Here is an 18,305-nt window from a genome sequence, read left to right on the forward strand (position 1 = left end):
ACTTGAAAGTAATAAAACATACACTTGCTAATTTTCTTTCACTTCTTTGAATTAGTCCAAATTAATGAAGTTTTAATTTTGTCATCTTGACTCTGTAATCTGCCTTATCTGCATTCCAAAAAGGGATTCCATTATTTATTTAGGTGAGACTTTTCACTGGCTTTTCGACATTCCCTGATGTTTTATTCAGATTAAGCTATCTTTGAGTCCAGTTAGAAATTTATATTTCACATCCACACACCTGTTACAGTCCCTGTAACTGAAGTACAATCTCAACTGAAGCAGTTACTTCCTCTGCTTGTAACCATAGACTAGAAATGGAACCTAGAGATCCTCCTGAGTTTCATTTTCAGATAAGGAGACTGAGGCTCAGAGATGAAATGACTTGCTTATGTTAAAACTGGCTTTCCTAAGTGCAAGCTAGCTCTTGAACTCTAAACTCAACGCTAATTACTTAAGATGAGGATTGGAATCAAAGGATTTTCTGGTTCCTGCACTTCTCACAAACACATGTCTATTTATTCTTGCTAAGTTATTACTGTACTCTGTGTAATTTTAATGAAATGCTTGCTGTAAGCCTGGCCTCGGATACAGGTCCAAAAGGGCAGGAGATAGATTATCTGGTCAGTTGAGAAAACCATTTAGTTTACTCAGCAAATGAGGGACGATCTTTAGTGCTTTGATTCCTTTTAAATAAACGACTTCTGGTTAATTATTATCTCCCAGATTTTATCCTTTAATCCTCAGGTTTAAACTCTCTTGTAGTAACTGTCCCTATACCCATGCCAATAATCATGACTGCAGACAAAAGCTAGTCTTTCTGTAGCAATTTTTAAAAAGTCCTCATTTTCTCCCTGCTAAACAATGATATCTAATTAATGCAATAATAGTTTTCCCCCTTATCAGGATAATTCCATCTTTAAATATATTTTTCAGGTTGGAGAGCTCTGTTAAGCAGGTATATTCTAGAAGACAGAATGCAAACTTGTTTTGTTAATCGTTCATTTGTGACTTCAACATTGCTATCGCTGCATCTTCTGCAATGCAAATGCTAAATTATACCTTATGTATTTTTCCAAGCACATTAGATAAAATTTTAAACAGACCTGTAGAAATGATCATGTCGCAAACTTAAAATAAACTGAGCTACAGGGTAGATTCCATAACCTCATTTAATATTGACAGCAGCTCAATTTAAATTTTGGAAAGCAAATACCTTTAATAAATTTGATGTGAATGATTATATATTTTGATAAAACTATTGTACAGGAGTTCATACATATATAAATCTATAGGTAGAATTATATACATTTCAATATATACCACATACATATTTTTTCTACTCACATTTTTTCTTTAGTAAAACAAAGCAGTTTTACTGTACCTAGATGTTCAAGGCTACATTAAGTCCTGAGTAATTTAAGGGACCATTAATAAACTATGTAAATTCTAGTCTTTCATGTAAAGATCCAATAGCTTATACAACAAAAATGTGAACAGAATTATGTTTAAAAATATGCATTCACCTATGTGCCCATTTTGTGCTTAGCAGAGAAAACTCAAGAATGCATAGTAGCCATTTACATTTAGGAAAATTTTCTTGAACATTCAAGATTAAACAAATATCCTATTTGTATGGATTCAGTATGGATTTATAGACATTTTAAGTGATGTCACCTATATCCAATTTGTCAAGCATGGAAGACTCCAGTTACGATTGGACTAAAAATCCCTTTTGCAGAACATGAAATTCTGTGTAAACATCAGTGGTTAGGTATTATATAAAAAATTTAGACTCAAACAAGAGGAAAGAGAATACAATGAAATAATTTAAAATGCTTTTCTTGAGATATAGGCAGCCATGTGGAAGGAGTATAAAAAATAAGAGTATATTTTGGTGAAAGAGGAAATAAAAGTCATTTAAGGAGGGTCTGGTGAGCCACCTATGTTGGCTTGGCTCAGAGAACCCAGGATAATCAAGCTACATCCATCTTGCCACAGAGAACGGACTCTGCTGCACAATGAGAAGGAAGTACTATGGGGAAAAGGCCACATTCAACCACCATGGGACAGTAACAGTTGCTCATTGGAGTCAGAGTCACCATCAGCAAGCAATGCGTCCCAGCCCCAAAATTAGGCACTCGGTATGAACTGGTGAGGTGGTCAGCAGGCTGCTCCAGCAGCAGCAGGAGGAGGACTGGCCCCTTGCCTGGGAGGCCGTGCTGCACCAGGAGGCCCACTTTGACGAGAAGGCACTGCATTGGTGGTCCCTCCATCACCCCCAGCTCTACCCTGTCCCGTGGCTGCTGTAGTCAAAGACTCCTTTCTTGAAGAACGGTGAAAACTCACAAATGGTGTGTTTCGAAAGAGTCAGCCCCACTTTGTTGATGTGTAGGGGAGATGTTGCAGATTGGAGCATCACGCTGAAAAAGTCCCTGAGGTATTTCTGAGGAAGAGACCAAAGTTAAAAACATGGTCAAGATATTGCTGGGTGGAGTCGAGAAGAGAAGAAATCTCCAGAAACAACCTCCCAGTCAGCTTGAGAGAGCTGTCACCATCATGAGAAACAGCACTCAGGACATCTCCCTGACTGCCTTCTCTATCATCAGACCAACGGAGGGCAGGGCCATGATATCCGTTATCAGGTGACACATCTCGCAACATCGCAGCCCCAGGCCCATCTGCAGGCCACGCACAGAGGTGCCCAGCACAGAGGTCTGCTTTACAGCAACAGTGTCACTCGTTAATATACTAGTTGTTAAAGTCATGTTCCCCAACTTACTCATTAAGAAGAAAGATGATTAAAAGAAAGGAAGAAAGCGTAGCCATCTGTACAATGCTAAACATGCTGCTGACTATTTTTAAATGGGACTGTTACTGTCTGCTTTGGATCCTTCTTATAGATAAAGAAAAAAAAAATACTGGGGACAAGAGGGTTAGTTTCAAGTACTAATAATTACACATCATTTTGCAAATCCTGTAATCATCAATGAAAAGAAATTTCTGACTAACATTAACTGTTCTGAACCCTTGCTGTCCTCTCCTCCCCCCCACACACATATTTGTCACAGCACTGTCCACCTTTTCCGGCACTGAACAGCAAAGCATGTCTGAGACTAGGACCCAAGATGCTGGGAATGAAATCAGATGTGGGTGTTGGCAGGATGTATTAAAGGAAAAGACGATACACAAAAACAGTTAATGTATTTCAGGTCAGTCAAATCTTATCCGTAACAGAAAATGAAGCAGGCAGGGAGAGGGGTGGTTAAGACTAAACCTTTATTACTGTTTCAGCTTGTTTAAAAATTAATCAGTCCTGTCACAAACTTAGAATTAAACATAATTACAGACACTGAGTAACAAAAATAATTTGTCTAAGAAATACAGCCTAGGCCTAGAGCAGCGCTTTCTAGCCAGGGGTGATTTGCCCCATAGGAGACATGCAGCAGTGTCTGGAGACATTTTTGATGGCCACCCTTGGCGGGGGGAGTGTGCATCCAATGGGTGGAGGCCAGGGATGGGGCTAACACCCTACAACGCACAGGAAGGCCCGTATGCAAGTAATTACTGGATCCAAATGTCCGTAGTACCCCAGTTGCCAAACTTTGGCCAAAGGAAGTAAAATTCAGCTACCTCTATGAAATGCCAATGTGAAATTTACTTCTGAAAGAAGACACATTGCTCAAAGAAAATCTGTTAGTTACTTTCTTAAAAATAATAAGAAGGATTACTAACGCTTAGTATTTGTATAGTAACTTACAGTTTCTAAAAATCTTCTAACTTTTTATGCTTTATGGAAGTGATGCCCAAGAACTGCACATTGTTAGTCCTGACACGTGTACACCTGTGAAACCATCATCAAAGTGAGATAACAAACATTTGCATCAACCCCAAAAGTTTCCAAGTCACCTGATTTTATGTTACCATCATACTCTACCTAGAGTTACCTCTTTTTATTATTGTAATACCCATTTTGGGGTGAGGAACCTGTTGAAAGAGAGGTGGGCAAGGCTAGTAATCAAGAGAGGAGACTTTTGAAAACAAGTATTTTCAACTCAGACTCCATTTTCAACTCAGAGTTTTGAGCTGGTCTCATGATAATCTCTCATTTTTTTTCTTTTTTTGTTTTGAAATAGCAATAGGTTAAGGTAAGAAGGTAAGAAGGTGTCAAAACGAACTGCTAAAAAAAATGAAGATTGTACTCCACTTGCATCAGAGAGGCAAAAGGGAACCTGACTTCAGCTTTTCTGGGGGAACAGGAAGCTGAGAATACCAACTTCAGAGGGACTAGGATTCCATCAAACATGGTTACTAGCAACTATCATGACCACACCTGACCAGTTAATGCTTGCAATGAAACTCATGTACGCAACTGTTTTTGAAAGGCCAAAAGTGAAATGATTTATAACGAGGAAGGTGAGGAGCTTGTGCACAGGTGCATGGGACTGCAACTCCTATGCAGTTTAAATGTGAGCAGAGCTGGTACTGAGCAGGCGTCATCTCAATGGCTCCTATGCAGTTCCTGCTTCAGGTCGCCCGCAGGCCGCGTTATAGAGGCAAACTTGCCTTCCAGATGAATTCTGACAGAAGGGATGGTATTTAAATCTGGGAACAATGTCGTATCAACATTTGTCATAATTAGTTCACAAAGCAGAGACCACTTAAAGGGCCAATAAAGCCTGAAAGGTATAATGGAAAGTGAAAGTTAAGAATATAAATAAAAGAGAATAAAAAAGTACTGGAGACAGTTCCTGCCAGGGCCCCAGCATAAGAAGAGAACAGTAAACTAGCTTCAGATAAACTAGCTTGAGGTAATGCCTTTTTAAACAATGAACTAATTATGCCTCAATGAAAACTTGAAATAGAAGGATTTGATTCAACTAATTCTAAACATTACAGAAGAGGTTTTTCATTGCAAAACAAATCTTTGCTTCGCAAAATCGGGCAGCCTTGGCTCCCTTTACAGAGACTGCTTCCTTGCTCAAAGAAATGCTCTGACTACAAAGTGTTCTTTGCCACGACCTCAAAGTGCTCTAAAGTATATGAAGTGAGGCATTAGGTTGGTTGAATGTGTCCAGAGCTACATGCTTGAAATGGACCGGGCAAATTCTTTCTGGTGAATGACAAAACCAAATGACTAGGTCTGGGGCCAGGGACAGAAGACAGAACTAAAATTTCAGAAGGTTCTGGAGGTCACAGACAGCATCTCATTCTTTCCAATCCCCCATAATCCCTGGCACACTGCTAAGTGTGGGGAAAGTGTTTAGAAGAAACCTGGTTGATTGATTTTGATTGATTTAAAAATGGAAGTGTACACAGAGAACACAGCACACATGTCGTAAGTGTACAGCCTAATGAATTTAGAAAAAGTGAACATACCTGTGTGATCAGTATCTAGGTAAAAATAATACATTTCTAGCACCCAGGCAGCCCTCCTCACACTCTCACAATTCCTTCCTCAAGTGTAACTGCTATCCTGACATCTCACACCATCCATTAGTTCTGTCAATTTCTGAACTTCATATTAATGGAATTACACAGGATACACTCTTGTGTCTGGCTTTCACTGCTTACCACGATGTTTGTGAGATTCATGCACGCTGATGGCTGTAGTTGTAGTTTGTTCATTATCACTGCTGCATAGTATTCCATGTGCAAATATAACCACTGATTGATGTTAGCAGAGGGGCATGCAACCATGAGTGATTTGGTTCTTTTGTCTGAGCTCTTCTTCAATATTATGAAATCTACTTCCATATAATGGTGTCTGGTGAATCAAGTTTATTACTATTCTTCCAATAAAGAAAACCGTTAGGGCTTCATGCTTAATCCAAAGTCAGCCAATGTACTAGAACTCTATTATATATATATTTAATATATATTGCAATTACATATAAAATACATATGTACCTATATACACATTTACATTAGTAATTTTTGTTGCCTGTGCTCACAGTGTTTTCCACAGTATCTACAAGCTGAAGAAAGAAAATTAAAGTTCTTCCTATCAAAGCTGTCCCATTATTGTTGAACAAATGACATCCACGCCCTCCCTGGTATGTGGAAAATAAGTCGCATCCCCAGAGCAGTGCACTGTATAAAAGTTAAAAAAAAAAAAAATAGATGAAGGACTTTTGGAGTTTATGTGACTAATCAGGGTTATAAGAGCAAAGTAGGAAAAGAATTTGTGAAATCCAATATCCAACTTGTTTCTTTCACATGGTGTTTTCTCCATTAAAAAAATAAAAATGAAATAACAGCAGGCATATTTAAATGTCTGTAGCCATTAGGGGCCATAGTAAGCCTGCACCTTTGCTCACCCTGGTGGTGGGTGTCCTACCTGAGTCTTTGCTTTGTTAAAAACCCTAGAGTTGAGCCACAGAGAACAGCATTCACACCCCCTGGGGTTGTGCAACATTTCAGCTCTGCTTCAGATACTTAGAGGATGAAAGTCAGATTAAAACAAATCGTCTTTCAAATAACATTGCAAACCTGGAAATGGAGTGGAGAGCAAGAAGGGGTCTGAAAGAGGGTCTATCTGAGTGTGAGAGATAGAGGGAAAGGGAAGGGGCCAAGAGGAGAAGAGGCCACACAGAGCTGGGGGGGTGGGCTGTTGGCTGGAGGAGGGCAAGAGAGGAAGGGTTGGGATAGAGGGGAGAACCGAAGGCACCGGGGAGAGAAAGAAATAGCACAACAATGTTCAATACGAATGCCCATGAGTTGTTTATCAAGTTGGCAAAAAAGATTTAACAATAACAAAATATATTAGACATTTATCCAGGTTATTTACTTTTTGCCACTTAGACCAACACTAAAGTATAAGGTGTTTTCTTATCGATACTTTCAGAAAATCAAATTTAGATGGCTAATGTTTAAGGCATATTTCAATATTGATGTCATGTACTTTGATGTCATAAAGTGCATTTCTTCTACAGACTGTGAGCATATTTTATCGTGTTTTTTGTTTTGTTTTGTTTTTTGTTTTTTGTTTTTTTAAAGTCAATCTATGCAGGTGTAGTGAGCAGGTGGTAGAAATAATCGGGAGAGATGGGCCCCATTGATCTCTTCCAAAGTGTCAAACTGGCATGTGCCTTTAAAATCCCCTCAAAACAAAGGCAAAATCCTGTAGGGACCACGCATTTTCAAAGGGGAGGCCAAGAGACCAATGGAAGAATGAGGGACGTACAAGTTGTCAGAGACACCCCACACCAGGCTCCTGACCCCTTCTTTCCAAAGTGGCCCTTGTTTTCCTTTAGCTCGTACCTGCCAAGATTCCTCTGAGTATTTCCTTAGGACTGTGTGCCATGTTCATAACACCAGGCTGACTAGCTACCATCTCATTATTCTTATGGAGAGAACATTTATCAAAGGGCTTGCAGGATCCTAGGCACAGTGAGACGTTTTAATGGTGTATGTCATTTAATGAGCATAACAACTTTTATGAGGTAGGGACTGTGATTATCTCCATATTGTAGATGGAGAAACTGAGGTCCAGGAGGCTTAAGTAATGTTCCAAAGGTCACGGAGCAAAGAAATGGGAGTTCCAGGCCTGGCATCTGATCTTCCAACCTGAAGCTGCATCTCAATCACCAGGCTGCTGCCCACAGCATTCACCATCCCCCCGTTTCCCACTGGGCCCCTCTCTCCTGAGCACTATTGTCTCTTACTGGGCAAGGCCATCTACATTGGGCATCTCAGAGGCTTGGACCAGATATGGTGCCTTTCCCAGGCCTGATGGTAGTTTCATGGAGGTAGACCAGGGGCCCTGGGTTCTCTAGAGTTAACATCCATACAAACACGGGGAAAATACCTCTTTCCTGTGAATCCTAGGCAGATCTGCTCATCCTCTGACATCTCACTCACAGTGAGATAGACACTGGCCAGTTTTTTACGGCCCTGCCTCTTTTTCCCTTCCCAAATAACACTCAGATTCCCTCTGAAAAAATATCCTTCCCTTCTTTGGGGATTGGTTATCTGGCTGATTTAGGGCACAGGGCTGGTGAAGTTTTCCCATTCATATTCTGGGATGGGCACTTCACAGCCGAAGACCTAACTGAGATACTGGACCCAAGTCTGCTGGAATCAAGGCTCCTCTCGGGTGAGCCTCTTCCAGATTGCGTGACTGCTGCCATTGAGCATTTTCAAGAAGGTAAGAAATTCAGTGAGCTCCCATGGGGGGGAGCTTCAGGAGAGCCTTTGGTCAGCCCATTCCCAAGCCTGGGAGTTTATAAACCCATCTGCTGATAACGGCCACAGGCATTTTCGACTGTTTGCAGTCTTGTGAACTGACAACCCCTGCGGTTCTGGCAGGTGGCAGGCACCCGTCAGGAATCAGAGGAAACCTTCCATCTACACCGCCCCAGACCTCCTCGGAGGCTAGTCTGTGGTCAGGTCAAAGCATCTGCCCAGGGTACTCTTCTCCTAGGAAGAGCTTTCCTGAATAATGTTTCTGATGGGTACATCCTCCACCGGCGTTAAGCTGGAAGACTCCTGCACCAAACCCTGATCTATACACAGGCCAATCTTTAAAATTCCAGCCCCATTTCAGAACATAACTAAACATTATTAATCTTTTGCACCAAAACACAGGCTAATATGGTCTACTGGCTGTGTTAATGAATTCTGAAAGGTGAAACACACTCCCTACAGTAATACAGGGTAATTCAGCCAGAATTTAGTCAATTATTTTAGAGCGTTAGCCTGGTACCTCAATCAACACACTGCATTTTTTTTTTTTTTTTTTAGGAAAAAAAATTGAAATATAATGTGTAGTTACATGCTATTTCATTCTAGACATTCTTGATGAAGGTCGTTATGTTAACATGATTCATGTGTGACCTATAATCAATTTCAGTTTCTGCTCTGGCTGGGAAAAAAAAGGTATGGAAGTTAATGGAACAACCTGGGAACACACTAGCCTTTAGATAGCCTCTGCTGGGTTGTTCTTTTCAACTCCGGAGCTTCCGGCTGAAATGCTGGTCTGGTCATATGGACTGACCACATGTTGTACAGTCCATCCAGGCAAAACCCTGTGAGATTAGCAGGGTGTTAAATGGTGTGGCCCATCTTACAGTCATTTCCTTTCAGGTTCGGGATTTGGAAAGAAGAAATGAGTAGTAATATCCAAGCTCAGCAAACAGTGTGGTGTGAACAAGGGAGCAAAGCCAACATGTGCAGAGCTAAGCATGGAAAACAGCAGGATTTTAAGGAGAACGCACACGACCTTGAATCTGGATTTGGGTCTGCAGGCAATTTGTACACAGCAGTTCCCAGTTCATGAACATATGATCCCTAAGACACACGGAGGAGAGGAAGAGGAGGACAAAGGTGTATCCTTTCTTTACAGATGAGGAAACTGATATCTCAAGAAGCAGTGACTTAGCCAAGGTCAACAGACCATAAAAGGCTGACAAAATGACTGGCTCCTCATTTAGGAGGAAGTCAGAATGGCCCTATATAATTCTCAACTTGCAATCCTTTAAGCATACAAATGTAAATGTAAATGCAGACCCTCTCTTTGGGGCTCAGAATTTACCTTGAATTTTAATCAGCGTGTGTGTGTGTGTGTGTGTGTGTGTGTGTGTGTGTGTGTGTGTGTGTGTGTGTGTATAGAAGATGTGGAAATGAGAACAGGGCCTCAGAAGCATTTGAAAGATCTTAACTTCGTATCTTTTCGCTCCCTTCCTTCTATTTTAATTAGCAAGGGGATAAAATCATGACCGTTTTATGTTGTTAAAAAATTTCTCTATTAATAGTGCTCGTGACTATAACTGCAGCCTACTGCTTATTTCACGTGCAGTGTATCACTCTAGCTGTGTCATTCTAATGATTTTCCCAGTCATTTCATTGTTGTGGCGCCCTCTTTATTTTTCAAAATTTTAACATAAATTATTAATTTAATTTAAAGTTACTGAAATTATTAAACTTGAAATGTTATTTAACAATGTAATATGGCTTCGGCCACCTTTTCATTGTGACATAGTAACAGGGAAGACAATTCAAGGCATTCCTCATTTCCAGAAGTCATTAGCCACACTGGCGGCTTAAAGACAACTATCAGTCTAATAAGACTTAGAGGTTTCATTTACCTTGGAGCACTTGAGAAATTCATCAGCGACTGATGGGCTCTGAAGATAGATCAAGCCTGGATGGGGAGACACTAGGATATTTCTGAACTGAGAGAGGTCTAGTCACCAGTGGGGTCACTATTATTCACTCAGTCAATTATTTCTCGTTCACGCTCATAAATTATAGTCTGAACACCTCTATCTGACTATTTAGGAATCCCAAAATATGTCTCCACTGGATCACATATGCTGGGTTCCTTTGCCAACAGGCTCCAAATGTCCTCCACACTCTGATGAATTGTTGATACAAGCACCTCTTTCATCCAGCACACAGTTACTACACACCTGCTACACACAAAGCAACGGGCCAGGTACCAGGTGCCCCCTGTTGATAAACACATATGGTGTCTGCCCTGGGCGTGCCTGTGACCACCTTCTCCTTGTTCAGGATTGTTCTTTTTGGGGCTTTGCTCCCAGAATCTAAATCCTACTTATCTTTTAAAGACTGGTTGAAGGTTTGTTCTTTGTTGACTCCTTTCTCTTCTTACTTCATTCATACACCCCAAAAATATTTATTGAGAGCTTTCTACATGCCAGAACTGCTGGAGATTCAGTAGTGACTAAGACTCAGTTCCTGTCCTGAGTAATATACAGGCCTTTCAGGGAGATGGATAGGCAATGCAGTAATTAAAATATGGCTACAAGAAAACAGCGATGAGATGCTTTTGGAGCACACAGGAAAAAAAGCAACCCACCTAGTACTGCGAGTTGGCGACATTAATCCCAAGACCTGAGGGGTAAGAATTAAGGAGGTGAAGATAGTGGAGGAAGATGCTAGAGAAAGCCTGTTCTAGGCGCTGGGGAAAGCATGCAAAGAGCCTCGTGGTGGGGAAGCAGAGCTTGGGGCAACACTGAGAGTCCAGCAGAACTGGACTGCAGACCATGCACGGCCCATTCAGTGTGGGGTATACACTCCTGGAATGCATGGCTCACTGGATCAGCTATTAGTCCTTACACTGGGGGTTCTACACTGTGTGCTGATGATCTTTCTTCGTTTGGACGAGTAGAATCCTGCCAGGCCTTTTGGGTGGAGCTTGTTACTTGTTTTAACAACGAAAATGCACTGGAGGTAATGCTGAGAATGAAGAAATCAACTTGCAGGTTCCAGTGCCCCAGGTGAACCCAGTCCTTAGTGAAGGCATGACCAGAATGCAACATATAAGTGGCCTGACCTGACACCACTTGGAAAAGATGAACCACCCAGTTGAGCCCTGCCTAATTCCAGAAGCACAAAATCCATAAGCAACAAAATGGTGGCTGCTTTAAAGGCAGTAAGTTTGGGGGTAGTTTATTACACAGAGATAGATAACCAAAATACATGTGTTTTGGAATAAGGTAAGAGATGAGGGAATAAATGAAATTAATCAAAGCAGAATGAAAAAGTTTCTTTGGTTTTTATTTGTAATTTATGACCAGCCATAAGTTGCAGACCTATTCTATTTCATGCCAACCTCTTCCAACCTTTTTAGTATTTTTAATGATTAATTATGTCTTAGCAGGTATGTCTTTTCTATCTATCCTAGGTTTTAAAGTAAATACTTGAAATAAGTAGTCATCATTTCAAATACGGCACTTATTCTTAATGTTATAGAGAATTTTGAGAGCTCCCAGTTAAAATTCATCAGGGTGAAATGTTAGCCTGTGATTACAAAATCAGAACTATTCATTACAGCTGTTCAGAGAACCTTCTTTATAAGTTTAATGATATAAGCATATTTTATTGAATTATTATGGTACTGCATCAACTGGACTCACAGAAATTTAATATATTCAGTCTGGTTCAAATATTCTAATAAAATTCAGCAAGCTTTACAAATTTTATAAGGGATGTGCAATTTAAAGTCCATGTGATATTTAATTTTCACAGGGTGATGTTCTAACTGAGGGTATTAAGTAGCTTCAATGATCATGATGACTGGATCTGGCCAGCAAGCTGAGGAGAAACCCCACAAACAAGCCGCATGACAAAGTCCCAAATCTGCTGGGGCTGTGAAGCTGACTGAGCTTTTCTCCAGAACACAAGTCAACACCAGTCCCATCTTTTCCGCTCATGGAGGGAAAGAGAGAAATTGAGTTCATGCTACCTGTGAGCCAGAAGAGACAACATGCATCAGCAGTAATGGAGAAGACAAAAACAGCATCTAGACAGACTGACAGGCCCGGGTCGCAACTCCATCTGTTTGAAGCAAAACAGGGGAGGACACTATGGGAGAAGCCTAGTTCCCAGGACTCACCTGGGTTCTCTGACTTTTGTTTATTGGATCTGCGTAAGAGATTGGTAACAGGCTAAATACGGGTGCATAGCAACTCAACTTCCTCAGAGTGGAAGATGGGGGTCCGGAAGACAGCCCTGGAGGCACACCTCCACTGTGTGAACCACAAGGGTGTTGTAGTTTAACTCTGCACTACGGTGTTTCCCCGAAAATACGACCTATCCGGACAGCCAGCTCTAATGCGCCTTTGGGAGTAAACATTAATGCAAGACCCGGTGTATTATATTTTATATTATATTACATTACATTATATTATATTATACCAGGTCTTATAGTAAAATAAGACCAAGTCTTATATTAATTTTTGCTCCAAAAGATGCATAGAGCTGATTGTCTGGCTAGGTCTTATTTTCGGGGAAACACGGTATGAGCCAGCTCCCGAGGGTACTTAGTCACTTTGTAGCCAGCATGCTGGGAACAAGGGACATTATAGCAGAAGGGCTTAGAGTAAGTCCCTGAACTCCTCTGCAACCTCAGTTCCCTCATCTGATTATATTTATTTTTAAGATTAGAATATTAAATGAGCTACTATTTGTAAAGTGCTTAGGGCAGGTCCCAATTAACAGTATGTATTTATTAAGTAGTCAATATTATTATCTACATAGCTTTCTCCTTAGGAAGTTAATTCACAAATGTTAATTTTCTCCTCTTTCAGTTGTTTAAAAACACATGGGCTTAAAATGTGGAAGTATTTAACTTGAATGTTTTCTCCTTCAAGTAGAAGACAACAACAATCTGGAATGTTTTTTTTCCCCCAAAAGTCAACTCATATCAGATATTGCAGACCCTTTATTTTAAGAGCTGCTTTAAAGTAAGAAAGACTTAACCTGTTTTTGAAAATGGGGAATCATTTTCAAAATAAGTCTAAAAGAATCAGGTAAATTAATTATTCCTCAAAAGCTCATTTTAAGATACATTTTGGATACTGAGATTCTGAGAAGTGACATCTGAAAAGAAAAAAAAAAAATTCTTGTTTGTTTCAAAGCTCATGATTGCTTCCTGCACTGTATAAACCGTCAAAGAGTTCCTGGCATTTTGAGATAGAATGACTGCTCCCGATGACCGATTTGATTGACAGACTTTCAAATGAGAATCTTGCCGTGTGGTACCTCTTGGCTGTAATGCACTTAAACTCAAGTTCAAAGAACAAGTCCTAAAAAACTTGAGAATCAAGAAGTAATTGCACATTAATTACTGGCATCCCTGTTAGTAGAACCCAGAAATGGATGCGGTGAGATGCTGCAGGGACACCAAAGGTCCATCTTGCTCCTTTCACCAGCTATGCCTGTGGTTGAGCAGGACAATCCTTCCCTTTACTGACCGGCCTAAGGTCATTTGTATATCGATGGCAAGTTTTCTTTGGCTGGCCTTGGACTGGGCCATCGGACTAATATTCTGTCTCTGAATTCTAAGGCAAGAGGGTAAGCTCTTGAGACTCTAGGAGAAAAGACCCACTGCCCCTTTTTGTTGTTTAGAGAGGGGCTCCTCATGATCCCTGTGTGACTGTTTGCCTTGCAGATTATCCTTCTGCCTAGGGAGTTATTCCTCACTGTCCACATACTGCCCTATGTCCCAGGGATCCACGGTCATGCCCTGCTGTGATGAAGACTGTGGCCCCAAGTGGTGGGCCTGTGACCCCACCCCACAGAGAGGATTAGCGGGGGATTTGGATTATCTGCACCAATGATCCTCTTCACTGGGGACAATGACTAAAATTGACTCTGTCAAGGAAGGTGGAGGCAAGCAGAAAAGCCAGCTCAAACTTCTTTAACATAACATCTCTAATTCTATAAAAAAAGATGAGGTAGGAGTAGATTTCATACAGGAAAAGGTTTCCTTCACCAAACAGATGTTATCTATGGAATTAAGTATCAAAGCTAAAAAATATATACACTGAAAATACACACTTCCTGCACAGTAGTTTGCTCATAAAGGACACGATCCATTAGATGACTGATGTAATAAATGGCTATTAGTAATAATAAATCATGATAAACAATGAGGAGCATGAGTTTTCTCTTCTTAGGACCTTACCTAAGGTAAGGTAGCAAAATTTCAGTAACAAAATTTCAAAGGTTTATAGTATCTTCGTTCCCCTGAACAATGGAAGTTTACTAAATTACTAGAGAGAAGGCAGTCTATCAAATCTTAATGTATGCTTCAAAGCCAAACTTTAGAAACTCTTAAACTGTTCTCACCATTCCTTAAAATATAAGAAGTTGCTGCAGAAGAAAAGTGAAAAATGGTGCCCATTAGGCTGCTGATTAAACATGTGCTTCCTAGGACACTCGTGTGTGGCTGTGTGAAACACCAAATGAACCCGAAACTGTGTAAGCATCAGTCTTTCAGTTGTCAAAACTTTTAGCAACCGTGAATGTTTTGAGTCAAAAGGCTGTGACAGTAGTGTAGTAAAAGTTAAAAAGAAGTCTTGGCAAAATATGGACAAAAAGACGATCTTACAAATCAAAGGGAAATCTGACTAGCTAGGGGATCTTGGAAAACGTTATGAGGCATTTAATCTAACAAATAATAGACTAATTTGGGCTAATTTGACATTCACAGTTTCTGCCACAAGGAAACTGCCTTTCAAAGCAAGAAGTGTCAGTTTATATTGGCTGAGCTATTACTTGGATATGCCCAGATTCTTTCAAATAGGAAACTGCAAATAAATGGAATTTTGTGAAGTGGAAGATACACACTATAAATGGAAAAGAAAAGGTGAAGCAACAGCAATATATCCCAAGAAGCATAAATACCCCAAACTATGGAGACAGTAAGAGCAGACAGAACTCTTGCTGCTCACAGCACTTATCCACAGAGCTCTGAAATAAAAGCCCTATAACCCACCAGACTCTGTTTCCAGTGGCTAAAAAAAAATTGTTGAGAAAAGATAGCTTCATTTACCACCATTTTCAACTTTGCTTAGCAAATGCGTCTTGATTTCAATATCAGTTTCTTAATTTTACTTATATATAATATGCAACAGGTGATCTCAATTGGAAAACAGATTAGAGAAAGTCCTAATTGTTTTTGGTTGCCTGGAATGAATATCATATATGTAAATGTAACTGCACTGCAGTGAATTCCTGGGAATAAAAATAAGTCTACCTAAAAATAGACAGGAGCTTTACACAGGCAAACAGAAAGATAAAAATTTGTACTGAATCGGAACAAACTGGTTTCTATTCATTCCCTCTCCCCAAATTGTCTCAAAGGGCTGCAACATATGCTATGATTAATTACCATTATAAAATATAAGTGATAAATACAGAAGAAAAAAGGGTTGTCAAGGGAAAAAAATAACTAGTTGAATTCTAAAGTGAAGATGCGCTTACAAAGGCAACAAAGGGCGGGACAGAGGTTCACTGGCAAAGGCCACTGGGAGCACCTTTTATCTAAGAAAAGCACAATTTATTTTGGAAACAAATCTAAATAAATGGAGTTAAGGGAACTGAAGCATTTTCAAGAAAGCTTAATTCAAATTTATAAAAGAGAAACGATGATTCCCAAATGTTGATATAAACAGCGAGCAGGGAACTTACTGGAGCTAGGACAGAGACCGTGGCTCTTAAAATACACAAATGCACAAGATGAATTTTGAACACGTCTTTTGGGCTGTTGCAACAAAGAAAGAGTATGAAGAGGAACTATACCAACATCAATGGAAATAAATATAATTGATTATTTCAGGAAGCATGAAGCTAGGGCTTCAGGTTTAACATAACACTAGAAGATGCGAAAGTAATAAGTGTGGTGTTAAAATGGGGAAAAAAAAGGGGGTGGACCACATGGTACAGTGCTTCTCAATCTGTGGGGAAGGACCAATAGAAGAAAGAGTGAAGGGTGTAGGGGTAGATTACCTATTTATCTATCTATCTAATCTATCTATCTATCTATCTATCTATCTATCTATCTATCTATCTATCTATCTATCTATCAAAAATGGAAAATAGAGGAGATAGGAAAATGAGAAGAGGACCAGACCAGGAGGTTCAACAACAACAACAACAAAAAATTATTCCAGAAAAAAACAGCAAAAAACAAAAACAAACAAACAAAAAAAACTTGAGAGGAAATTATCACGAAAATCTCCCAGAAATGAAAGCTATCAAAGAGATAACGTGCATAAGGTAGAAGTGAGATTGATGGACTGCTCACCAAAGTAGAATTGTGAAAGCTCAAAACAAGAGGGATGGAGGGAAGGCCCTAAAAGCTTCTGGCAGGGGTGGAGAAGTATCACGTCACATACAAAGGATCAAGAATCAAAATGGCTTTGACCTGCTTACCACCACTGGTGTTAGAAGACAAGGGAATAAAACCTTGAAATTCTGAAAGAAAATGGTTCCTAACTACTATATTCCATCTAGTCACTGTGCATGTGAAGATATTTTCAGACATGTCTCTAGAAATTTACCTTACATACTTTCCTCAGAAAGCTACTAGAGATGTGTCCCACCAAAATAAGGAAGTAAATCAAGAAAGAAGAAAACATGGGCTACAAGAAGCAGGGGGAACAATTCAAGAGAAAGCAAAGGATGACAGAGAAGGGAGATCAGAATAGATGTGACTCAGTCTGACCAAAAGAGGCAAGAAGTTTTCAGGAAAGAGTTCTTCAAGGAGGCTGAATTCATGAAATACCTGATGGTCTGAATCTTTTCATAAGAGATTCCTGCAACTGACCAAACATTTGAAGTTGAATTAGTGATCAGTATGTGATAAACTTGTTTGTGATAAGCAAACAAACAAGCTGCTCTCACACAGACCTGACACACTGCATGGGAGGGCTGAGCAAGTGTTCCTGCACATTTTAGGAGGGCGATGGGCTTGGGGTGTATGTTGGGGAACCACTGTTCACAGTGGTATGTAACTACTGTTACTACTAGATAGGACCTCACATTCAAACAAAAATAAAACAGCAATATACGAATGCAATTTCAGTTTGGATGAAAATACCAAAAGGTACTGAAAGGGCTGCTGCTGGGGAAAGGGAAATGGAGGGTATAAACAGAAAGTAGGGACTGCTTTTCAGAAAAGCCCAATGGAACTATTTGAGCATTGTCATAATGACATTTGACATATACATACACAAAACAGCATTAGGCATATGCTCAATCGCTCGCCCTCCCTCCCTCCTCTCCTCCGTCTCTTCCCCTTTCTTCCCAGCCCCTCAGAAAAATGGTCAGAAAGATATACATCCAAACCATAAAAGCAGTTACCTCTGGGCAAATGATTCCATCTGAAACCCTCTGAAAGCAGAGAATTAGGTAATTGATATGGGGGTAATCCTGGACATAGAAGCAAAAGGGAGGAAGGCAAAAGAGGGAAAGGAAAAACGTCAGCAGTGGGTTACCACTGTGGGAGACTGGACACAGTTCTGCTGGGGACGCTTTGAGAAACATGTAGAATGTGCCTCCATATTGCCCCAGTAAAGTATGGGAGGTAGGCACATTTATCCATAGGCGTCCTCTCTCACTGAGACTTACCTCCAGGACCTCACCTCCCTCCAACCTCTGGACTAGCTCAGTCAGGGCTTGAGGGAGCTGTCTGGGATTTGGAGAAGGCAGATGGAGGAAAGTTGAGAGACCAGGTGGGACACTGCCAGCACACACTGCAAATATCCACCAGAATAGGACCAATATTGTGGTAGGTCAAGGAGATGTGGAATAGCACACGGCATGTGTCAGCTATTGGACAAGACTGGATTGGTGGTGTTTAAGGGGGATTCTGGCTGTAGCTGTAAAGAGGGAGCCCCGCTTAGTGGTGCCTCCTAAATACCCTTGGGGAGCTAGTGTAATGGGAGGTGTCAGTCTTTGATCTGGTTTCCTCCCAAATGTTCTTACTGTGTCTTTAGCATCCAGTTTTCTGATGAGGACTTTCTGATTCACAACAAGCTTACTCGTTATTT

At 40.4% G+C, this 18,305-nt stretch overlaps 1 protein-coding gene across 6 annotated transcripts in view; it reads right to left on the minus strand.

Moving 5' to 3' along the window:
• Positions 1-995: 995 nt before the first annotated feature.
• KIF16B (kinesin family member 16B) overlaps positions 996-18,305 on the minus strand; it is a 292,760-nt gene continuing 275,450 nt past the window's right edge. For 4 of the 6 annotated variants that reach the window (XM_081033488.1, XM_081033487.1, XM_081033500.1 and 1 more), the window contains one exon: positions 996-2,446. In XM_081033488.1, coding sequence (XP_080889614.1) covers positions 2,288-2,446 — 159 coding nt within the window. In that variant the 3' untranslated portion in view covers positions 996-2,287. The remainder of the gene's footprint in view (positions 2,447-18,305) is intronic. The other 2 variants (XM_081033490.1, XM_081033489.1) reach the window with 2 other exon arrangements.

Source organism: Rhinolophus hipposideros, assembly GCF_964194185.1.
Source record: "Rhinolophus hipposideros genome assembly, chromosome: 22".
Classification (NCBI taxonomy): Eukaryota; Metazoa; Chordata; class Mammalia; order Chiroptera; family Rhinolophidae; genus Rhinolophus; species Rhinolophus hipposideros.